General features: G+C 39.7%; 1 protein-coding gene across 2 annotated transcripts in view; it reads right to left on the bottom strand.

Annotated features, from left to right (window-relative positions):
* Positions 1–1,465: 1,465 nt before the first annotated feature.
* olfm2a (olfactomedin 2a) overlaps positions 1,466–11,308 on the bottom strand; it is a 118,586-nt gene continuing 108,743 nt past the window's right edge. For both annotated transcript variants that reach the window (XM_047808125.1, XM_027155165.2), the window contains exons 5-6: positions 6,984–7,090; positions 1,466–2,470 (exon numbers count right to left, since the gene is read on the bottom strand). In XM_047808125.1, coding sequence (XP_047664081.1) covers positions 1,796–2,470; positions 6,984–7,090 — 782 coding nt within the window. In that variant the 3' untranslated portion in view covers positions 1,466–1,795. The remainder of the gene's footprint in view (positions 2,471–6,983; positions 7,091–11,308) is intronic.

Genomic DNA, 11,308 nt, shown 5'->3' with positions numbered 1-11,308 from the left:
TCCATTCACTGGCTTGCACACCTCAGATTTAAAACACTGATGCAGCCTACAAAGCCAAAAATGGACGAGCTCCAACTTACCTCAAAGCTCTTATCACTCCTTATACTGCACCTTGCTCCCTCAGATCTACCAGCACTGCTCGACTGGTCCCACCATCTCTCAGGAAAAGAGCTAGTTACACATCAAGACTTTTTTCTGTTCTGAAACCGAGTTGGTGGAATGAACTTCACCCAGATGTCCGAACAGAAGACCTACCTCTTTCTGAAACACTTAAACTAGCCTTATTTTTTATACATTATCACCATACATTAGTGATAATGTATTCATCGATAGAGACTTCAAAGCGATGTTGTACATCGCTCTGGAAAAGGACGTCTGTCAAATGTCAGTCTAGGTTAAAGGAGAGGTTCTCCGTATGGACCGCCTTCTTCCGTAGTCCATAATAATAGCAGTATGTTCACTTAAGCAGTGCTGCTATCTGGATCTGGATTTCAACCTGACGTGGGTGTGGTGAAAGAATGAAATATGAACTGTACCAATAACTGCGCTTCCAGAAAGACTTGAAAATAAAAACAGAGGCATAAATGTCAGTGGTGTCGATATATTGAGTGAATTCCAGTTCTGACACTTCCTCAAACTCTCTCAAGAGATGTGATGTGATGTGATAGACTGTGCTGTTTTATACTCTCTCTCTCTCTCTCTCTCTCTCTCTCTCTCTCTCTCTCTCTCTCTCTCTCTCACACGGTTATTATTTTTGTTGTTTTGTTAACAAATTTTGTGCAAAAACACACAAGCTCTGTACCATCAGGAGAGAGAGAGAGAGAGAGAGAGAGAGAGAGAGAGAGAGAGAGAGAGAGAGAGAGAGAGAGAGAGAAAATGTGGAATTTTACAGGCAAACTTTATCTAAAAATAAAAAAAAACATAGTCCGCCTCCTATTCATATCCCTAAGGCACGATCTGTTCAGTCAGAATAATGGATTAATATTCAGATCCAGCCATAGTTTAAGCGAAAGTAAGAGGCGACTCCATTGGACACTAAAAAAACCCCCAAACATTTTGCAGCAAACAGCCACAGCAGCGAGTATTGGCAAAGTCCCCGACCTCATCACTCCAGCTGCATTTTAATGCCTTCATCATCATTCCTCTATTCTTTTCTCTCCATCTCTCCGTCTGTCCTCATTTAGCGCCTCTTCACTCTGCCCTTCACGGGCCATAAAGTCCCCCAAAACACTGACAGCTCTCGTCAGGTATCCTCGTCAGGTACACCTGCAGAACACCGGCTGTTTTACACACAGCCGTTTCCTTACTCACACTTCTGCAGGGGCCCGAGGAAATCCCGAGGGAACCGGTGCTGGAGAGAAAAAAAAAGTGGGTTGTGTCAATGCTATCAGAAAGAGAAAAAAAACCCCACACGCAACGTGTCCCTCATCCGCTCCTTCAACAAAGTGAAATGAAAGACACGCTCTGAAATGGTAAAGGTAGACGTTTATTCTTTTTTTTTTTGGCCACAAATCAAAACGTGTCATGCTCACTTGTCACAAAAAAAAAAGTCTGTATATCGCATCGACCTTGCTGCCCGTGGGCTTTTCTCAGTACATATGTGTATAATAGCACTCTATGAAGATTGAAATGTAAAAAAAAAAAAAGAAAAGTAAAGAAAAAAGAAAAGTCTAAGCTTCAGTCATGGTCATGTCCTTCTTATCAGTTTATATGTATATACACTTGGATGGGAAATACTTAATGCACAGGTGTGTGGTGTTTTGTATGTGTTTGTGTATGTGTGTAAGTGACAGTGTCAGTCCCCGGAGGTCTTGATGACCTGGAACAGCGTGACGTTGTAAAGCACCTGGTGGCCGTTGTTCCAGGTATAGAGCACACGCTCACGTGGGTTGTAGTCCATCATGGAGATGTGTGAGTACTGGTTATGGAACGGGATGTCCGTGTACTCGTAGGTGGACGTGTTGGTGTAGTAGGCAAAGTAGATCTTGGCGCCAGCGAGATGCGAGTTGGTGACGTAGAGCGTACCGCAGATCATAAAAGACTCGCCAGCACTGCGCTTGGGAAAGCCTGTGTCCCACGTCTGCAGGATTTCCAGGCTCTCAGGCTGCAGGCGGCTGATGACGATGTTGCCGGCATTGGGGATGGTGGTGTACACGACCCACAGCCCGCTCTCGTCAGCCATCAGGTCGATATCGGATGAGCCACCCCAGGAGTACGGGAAGGTGTTGTTGTACCCGGCGCCGCTCAGACTTCGTTGCACCAGGACACTGCGTGAACGGAAGTGGTACTTGATCAGGATGTTGCTCTGGTACTTGTTGTAGTACAGGGAACCGTTGTAGACCACGTGACCCGTTCCGGCCCAGGGGTGAGGCAGGAGGTGCTGAACGAAGTTCTGACCCTTCATGAAGTCGTTCAGGGTGCGGTACTCGAGCACACGCCGGCCTTTGAAGTAGCCATCCATCGACCACACCTTGAGGAAACGACATAAGAAACGGAGAAGAGGTGTGAGCGGAAAGAGGGAGGGAAGGATAAAGAGGGAAGGATGACAGTAAAAACGGAGATGAAGATATTAAAATAAATGAGGATGGAAAATAGACAGCAGGGCAGACTTATGAGAAAGGAGGGAGAGCGGAAAATGAAATGGAATTCAAATTTTTATTTGCTCCTCTGTGGCCCAGACAGTTTCAATAAAACAGTCATTAGGTTGATTAGCTGGGAAAAAGGTTTCAGCACACATAATGATGCCTTCTAGAGTTTTCTCTCCACGGTTTAACTACCCAGGAAGATACGTGGAAACGACCTAGTTAGCAGGAACATAGAAAAATGGTGTGACAGCGGGAAATAATAAATGAAGAACGCTAACAGCAGTACACTGTGGCCTGTCTGTCGAATTCTCCATTCTGATTGGTCAGAAGGTTAACAGAAACACACCCCCATTAAATACACCATTTACTGTTGATACGGTGACGCTGTCAGTGAAGAGACTTTAGTTGAACAAATTCGAAAAGAAGTCTCCAGGGCAGGTGCTTTGTTACTTTCAGTATTAAAGCTGTAAATGAAAAAAAAAAAATGTAATTTGAGCTTGAAGAAAAAAAAAAATCAGGATAGAGGAAAATTTTTCTCTCTTTAACCTCAACAGAAAAAACCCCTAGAAATTATTACATATTTCTATTTGATATGGATGTATTGTGGTCCAGAGTGTTGTGTTAATATTTGCTGGCTGCATGTCAGAAGTCAAGAAAATAAGGCAGAAGAAAAAACTATAAACAAGGACAACAAGAAATACAGAATTTAATCGGAGTATAAAAAGTGTAGCCTATCACCTGTGGTGACTCCAACTGTGCATTGTGTGTTTGTGTGTGTGTGTTCTTTCTCTCTCTCTCCTCTCTCTCTCTCTCTCTCTCTCTCTCTCTCTCTCTCTCTCTCTCTCTCTCTCTGTCTGTCTTGCTGTGTATATTCTTGTGCTCTTTACTCCACCGCTGCTGTTGCACCGTGACCTTTACCAGCTCACAGCAGCAAATCAATCCTGTTAGCATCTCTCTCTTCCTTGCGCACCATGCTTTCTTCTCTCCTTTTCTCTCTCTCTCTCTCTCTCTCTCTCTCTCTCTCTCTCTCTCTCTCTCTCTCTCTCTCTCTCTCTCTCTTCCTGATCCGAACGTCCCTCAGACCTCGGCTGAGATCTCCATCTTTTCATATTCATGTTGTCTGTGACAGAGCTTTCGGGGCGAGACGACAGATACGGCTAGCGCTCGCCTCTCTTATTCGTCCTTCACACTGTAACGAGGTCCAACTGAGAAATCGGCCTCTCTTTTTATCTCTCTATTTTCCATTACTCTTGGTTGCTCCTTTTATCCCCATTCTCCATTTTTAATCCTCCCATTTTTTAATCTCCCACTCAGAGTGAGCATCATATTTCCACGGATCTGGAGTTCATGTGTGTTTGAGAAGGTGTGGTGGTGTGATATGCGTGTGTGGAATGAGATCACGGGAATATGGTATGTTAAGCCTCATATTGTATTTATTTATTTATTTATTTATTTATTTACTTACTTACTTATTTAGCTATTTATTCATCCCTGCGGTCAGCCTGTGGTCTCATCCGAGCCCGAGATGACCATTTGTTCCTCTTTAGCTTCGTTGTCGCAGATGAACTTGATGAACTTGATGACAGTGTGATCGGTGATCGATACGGCTATTAGCCAGAACGCCCTGATTTGTATGTTGACTGATGTGATTAATTTATTTAATACAAGGACTAATGTGTTTCCAATGATTCATACTGTCATTAAATGCAGAGACAAAAGACCCGATCAAGGGATCCTTGCTGTTCACTATTCACTATACATTATATCATCCAGCTAAAGGTCCAGGAAAAACTACGTAGCTACCAGGATTATATGAAACGGTGTCTAATGAATGAATAATTTATGGCTATTAAACATCACTTCAGGTGGTTTTATTACAGACCCACAGGTCATTTGGATATCTTCTGAACCAGAAAAAAATCAAATTAAAATTTTATTTGTCACATACACACATACAAGTACGACATGCATTGAAATGCTTTAAGTTTTCGCATACATTACCTCTAACTTAAAAAATAAATAAATAAATAAATAAAAATTGTTTGTTTGTTTGTATTTGTTTATATAATTAAATTTGTTTGTCAAATAAGTTATTTATTTATTTATTTATTTATTTATTTATTTATTTATTTATTACCATTTTTCCTATATTATTAATCAGAATATTTTATTTGTATATGTTAATAATATGCTGTTTTTTTTAAAATAATTTTTCATATATTTTATGGGTAAATATCAAAAAATTTTTATCCATCTATTTTTATATTTGTCTATATTCTTATTAGCATTCTTTCCCCATATCGTTTATGAATATATTTTATATTTTTCCATATATTTTATAAATTAATTTCTTTGCTATATTTTTTGCCATATCATTTATCAGTGTATTATAATAGCTTTTCACCTGATTGTTTAAATCATAGCCTAGGATGTTTTACAGGATGTGAGCTTGATGGTTAAAAAAACTAAGATGGTTTAGTTAAAACCTCGCCTGGATCCACATCCGGAACAGAAAACCAGATTAAATCAGGCGTCTCTTGATTTAGACGGTGGGAAAGATAAATAATATTCTAATTAACCTGGATTTCTCCTCCTCTTCACACCTGCTTCTTTCATGCAGGTTTCATGCCAAGATCATATCTGGATTGGGATTATCTCAATAAACACAGATTTCAATCTCGTGCTATGTTGTGTCATATCGTGTAGTTGTTTTAAAACTCAGATCCTTTCTAACATAATATAGTGTAAGAGAATTTTAAGTGATGATCAAAACAGAAAGTGTGTAATAATCTGTTCTGTCACGAGGAATAGTGTTAGTCTACCAAGCCTAGAGTTTAGTCTTAAGGTGCGTCCCAAATCGTATATAAAAACTATGATAATAGCGTTAGCAGTTTCTTTCACAGTGAAAATTCCATGAAGAAAACGAAGGTCACTTTAAGTACAAAGGTCACTTTAAGTACCCAGTTTATGCACTTATTCAAATAATAAAAAAATGTAAAAAAAAGTGTAGGTTGTTGGACACTGCATACACTCGCTGCTAGCGGGTTAGCTTATGTAGAGTAAGATGGGCAGAGCTACCAGAGACTGATGCTGGATGAAAAAAAAAAGTAAGATGGCATTCAGGTGGTGCTCCGGTGGATGAAATGTCTTACAAATGTCTTTAAATTTAAAAAATAATAATAAAAAATGTGTAAATGCGAAAGCTAGCAGATGTCATTTGCCATCGACTGCCAAACTGTGTATATTTCCAATTAGAAAGAAATGTTAGTGTTTCTGTAAAATGGTACAACGTTAGACCTTCTAACATTCATACACTAGACATTAGAGTACAAGTGCATAGTGTAAGTGTGAAGTGTGTAATATGTCATTTGGGATCAGACATCTTGAATTTGTTTAGCGCCTTGTAGCCCCTCCCCTTTTCCTCTACATAAACAATGCTGCTAGTGTTGAGTGGATGAAGTGTCCAACATTCCACACTTTCTTCTTTTCAAGTTGAACATCTAAGTTCATCTTGCAGTGCACTTCTTCTTGCTGCGGTTTCCAAAAAGCGTTCGATTTGTGACGCATCTCTAATTCTGCACAGATTTTGGTACCAACCATCAGGGCTGCATTTATCGAATCATAATGTAGGAGAAAATCATTCCTATTGAGCTTTTATGTCTTTAACGCAGTATCTCTTTGTTCCATTCCTTCCTCTCGTTTTACTTTCCTGCCCTATTTTTCTCTCCTCTCCCTCTCTCCTCATCTTTTAGCCCTCGTCTTTGTTCTCGTCTCCCCTCTGCAGTAGTTATTTTGGGTTGTTTGTTTTGTGCACTGCCCGGTAAGAGAAAGCTTTACTACATCATCTTCGTGAAGTGCTGTGTTAGGCTGTGGTGGAGCTGCTGCTAAATACTGCAAACTTTAGCCTAAGCAAGTTGTTAATATCTACGCTCAGTGATGAAGCGATTAATCAGACTCGGACAGGAGAGCGCGAGAGAGAACGAGGGAGAGAGCGAGGGATGAGTGGTGGTGGAGTAGGTTGTGGGAAAAAAAACGAAGTGAGGTATGGAGTGAGTGGAGAAGAGGTGGAGAAGAGTAGAGAAGGAGAGATGACCATCTATCAGTGACTCAGCTCTCTCCATGCAAGAGAACATCTTTCCTGCATCCATGACTCACACCCTGTGGGAGACTCATTATGTGTGTAAGTGTGTGTGAGTAAGAGCGTATGTGGGCATGTGTGTGTGTGTGTGTGTGTGTGTGTGTGTGTGTGTGTGTGTGTGTGTGTGTGTGTGTGTGTGTGTGTGTGTGTGTGTGTGTGAGTGAGCGTATAAGTGCACGTGCGAGTAAGTGTCTCCTGCCTCTAGAGCTGTGGTCATGTGATTTGCAGGATGAGCAGGAGAATGGATTAGTTTCTCTTACCCTGTTATCAGAGCTGGGAATCATGGTGTCCGTCATCCAGGAACCAAACCTAGAGCCAGAGGCGCGGATGGTGATGGGGTTACTGACGCCTGTTAGCTTCCCACAGCCTGGATTTGACCACACACACACACACACACACACACACACACACACACACACACACACACACACACACACACACACACACACACACACACACACACACACACACACACACACACACACACACACACACACACACACACTGTAAATCCTTTCTGCTTCATGCTTCACTTACTATTTTTAACAGCATTAATAAACACTCATTTACAGTACACTAGAATAGATTCTAGTAATAAGACCAAATAAACTCCTAAATACAGCAAATAAACAAAAAGTGTTTTAAATAATCCACAGCATCCAAATACATCTACAGCAGCAGTGGTGTAACATAAAAGCAAGATATTTGTTCCACATATAAATCAAGCTGCATTTTATTAAAAAAAAATATTATAATAATAATAATAATAACAATAATAATAATAATAATAATAATATAAAATATTTATTAGTATTTATATTGTTAATATATATTTATATTATAAAATTATTTTTACATTTTAAATAAAGATAAATAATATAATAAAATGTACAAACAACAACAACAACAACAAAAGCAATATACAACAAGGGCAAGTGAAATGTGAGGTAATAACAACTTTAAAAAAAAAAAGAAATAGAAAATGGAATGATGTTTTTCCATGTTTAATGGCCCACAGTCCAAGATAAAGAGGTTCTTTGAACAGTTAAATGTTCTTAGCTTCCTAAAAATTGTGTTACACTTAAAACCCTGTCTAGCGCTAATGGGGAAATCTAATCTTGCAGAAATTAAAAAAAAAAGAAAAGAAAAGAAAGAAAATGAAAAAGATTTTGAACAGAATTGTGATTTTCCTCGTCTTTATGAAGTATCAGGCTCTGATCTTTGGAACGTGGAATAAAACGGACATAAGTCAGCTCGATTGAGTTTGCATTCAGATTCTGACTGTCAAAATAACTGCGATGCTCCTGCACCACACTGGGTGTGAATCATTTCCTCCTTTTCCAGTATTTAAAGTGAGTTTAAAAGTCTAGAGGTTCATTTGCAGGAGAGAAACACGTAGCAGTTCAAGGAAGCCTCTCATTTTCAGAAATGTATAGAGTTATAAAAGTCCAAATTTACTCTGAAACATGTACAGTATGCTCTTTAAAAAAGGATCAAACTACCGGCACAAACTAAACACCTTCACTTGGTTCTAGGGTGTTTGTCTCAGGACAACGTGCACTTCAATTTTATTTGTCTCCACAGCTCCCTTTTGTGTGCTGTGTGTCGAGTTGTTTTGTTTTAGATCTTGATTGGTTTATCTACTTATTTCATCCTGTGTCTTTGTATGATTGTGCAACTCCATGTCTTCGGTTTTGTCCATATACTGTACCTGTTTTCTCATTTCATCTTTATAAATGACCTTCCTTACTTTGTTTGGACCATTGTTAAGGATTTTGGTGATGGGTTTCGGTTTATAAACATGCTTCTTGCCTCTTGAGCGACTGTTAAATCACTGATTATCTTCGGATGTGTCATGATTTTTTGTTACTTTTGATGTGGAAACAGTTCTATTATACACTAACTTATATACACAAGTCCTTTTGCAGAGAAAAAGAGTAATCCTAAAACTTTTAGGCACTTTGAGAAGTTTTAGCTCAGTGTTGGACTTCTAATCAAAAGACTGTGAACTCAACTGGACCAAGCTCCCACTGCTGGGCCCCTGATCAAGGCCCTTAACCCTTAACTTCTCATTTTTGTGTGACTAAGATAAATATAAGTCGCTCTGGATAACCGGAGTCTACCAAAATGTCCATAGTCCATAATGCTTTGGCTGATACCGTGTTTCCTTTTAACGCAAAACCTTCTAGTATAGTATAGTACCATATTCATTCAGTCATCTACAGTAACTGTTTTAACCCGATTAAGGTTGATTTAAATCTAGAGCCTAAAGAATAGTGTATATTCAGTGTGTATAAACCAAACTGGAGAAATTTGTCCATTTGATCAAGATAAAAACGAATTGATGCTATTGATGCTCCTTAATTTCTTTCTTGTTTCCTCTCACTCTCTCTCAATCATTTTCTACCACTTATCCAAACTTCTCGGGTCATGGAGAGCCTGTGCCTATCTCAGGCGTCATCGGGCATCAAGGCAGGATACACCCTGGACGGTGTGCCAACCCATCACAGGGCACACACACACTCTCATCCACTCACACACTACGGACAATTTTCCAGAGATGCCAATCATCCTACCATGCATGTCTTTGGACCGAGGGAGGAAACCCCCGAGGCACAGGGAGAACATGCAAACTCCACACACACAAGGCGGAGGTGGGAATCAAACCCCGACCCTGGGGGTGTGAGGCAAATGTGCTAACCTACTTTTCTTGTTTCCTCATAAAGCCATTAGGTTCTTGGGAGCACCAAAAAAGCTCGGTTTATTTCACAAAGCAACCATCAAATTCTGTCTGGATAAATTTAAATCAATAATTCAAATCAATTTGATTTACTTGTATAGCGCTTTTAACAAATTGTCTTAAAGCAGCTTTAGTAAAGCAACAGAATAAAAATATTAAAGTTTAAAATTAAGTTACGATTTATCTCACAACATTTATCCCTAATGAACAAGCCTGAGGAGAGGGTGATGAGGAAACACACCCTGAGAAACCTTGAGAGGAACCAGACTCAGAAGAGAACCTCATCCTCATTTTGGTGACACTGGACAGGACAGGAAATAATGTAAATAATGTAAATGTAAATTATGTCCTTACTACAACAGTTTGTAGTCAAGTGGAACCAAGAGGAACTTCCTGAGGAACTAACAGGTCAGCGCAATTTCCGAGTTCATTATAAACTTAACACGGATTCCTTCTAACCGAAGTCTCTGATGAAGACCCGAGCGCGAAGCTGACCGACGCAACAGCAGTTCAGTGACAGTGTGAAAGTCTTCAAATGTTTCTATCCACAGCAATCCCACGAGTCACGAGTTGTCCATTAACGTGTCTTGAAGTACTCCACCTGTTACACCCTATATACAATAGCGGTAATACCAATTTCCAACCCAACAGAAGCCTGTAATGGTTTCCTTACATTCCTTTAGACAATTATATACAATAAAATCTTGACCATATGGTGCATGCTAGTTAGCCTGATGTCTTTAACTGCACAGAAAAATAACTTTGAAAGAATCATGAACCTGTCGTGCTCTGAAGACAACACGCAACACGTGAACGATGGCAGGTGTAACAGGGTTCAACAACAAACTATCCTAATGAGATTTAATGGCATGAAAGGTATTCAGAATCATCCTGCATCCAGAATCAGCGACTGGTTCCGATAATACAAGCTTATTTATGCCTGAGCGAGGACAAATTAGGTTTTCTCAGATAATCTGTACGTGTGTGGCGTTTGTGATAAAAATACACCGAGACAATTTGTCACATGCCAGCGCAGGTTACGGAAAGCCGGTTCTGAAACGATTAGCCGAGCTATGATGACTCAGTGTTTGTGTTTTGTATATGTCTGTAATTGATTTATGAAAAACTTTCGATCGGTCATTAAAAAAACTAGATGTAATATCCAAGCTAAATGGCTGATTAGAATAGAAACTCAAGCACTAATTACAATCTGCATAGTCCTAATTGTGTTAGCTTGGATTTGCATAATTCTAATTGTATAGATGTAGTTTCAATCAATGAATCTAATTCCAGGTCAGCATCGTGCGTTCCTAACGATGCATATGTACATACAAGTTTGATTTAAACTCGAAGCCGTTCATTAAACGAAGACTTTCGGCTGGCTTGACGGATTTCTGCTGAGGCAGCCGAAACTACGCTGCCAAAGGCAGCACTTTTAACATAGTGCAAGTTTTCTGTTTGGACTCAATCAGCAGCAAAGGTCTGTAAGAATAGTAGGTCTAGTGTCTCATATTATGCCATTTTTGTTGGTTGTCAAATATTTCAAAGGTCACTTGCTCCTTGAAACTGAAAATTCATCTTGCAGTGATGGCCAGTCGTGAGATTAATCTAATATCTATCAATATCTTGAGCAGGAAGCTATTAGGTTTGAGCAGTGCATTATATTACAAGGTTTCACAGATGCCTTGATAAGAAGGATAGGAGGCAAACTATTAGCGCTTAAAACATTTAAGCAGCTGCATTTGAGATTTTGTGAGAAGTGGAGCTCAGTGGTTAGGATAGATGACTGATAGACTGATTAGGCTGTGAGCTCAAAATGAGATAAATGTCATTCTGGATGCTGGT

The sequence above is a fragment of the Tachysurus fulvidraco genome, chromosome 24 (assembly GCF_022655615.1).
Source record: "Tachysurus fulvidraco isolate hzauxx_2018 chromosome 24, HZAU_PFXX_2.0, whole genome shotgun sequence".
NCBI classification, from domain to species: Eukaryota; Metazoa; Chordata; class Actinopteri; order Siluriformes; family Bagridae; genus Tachysurus; species Tachysurus fulvidraco.
This window is presented reverse-complemented; position numbering and strand designations above follow the sequence as displayed.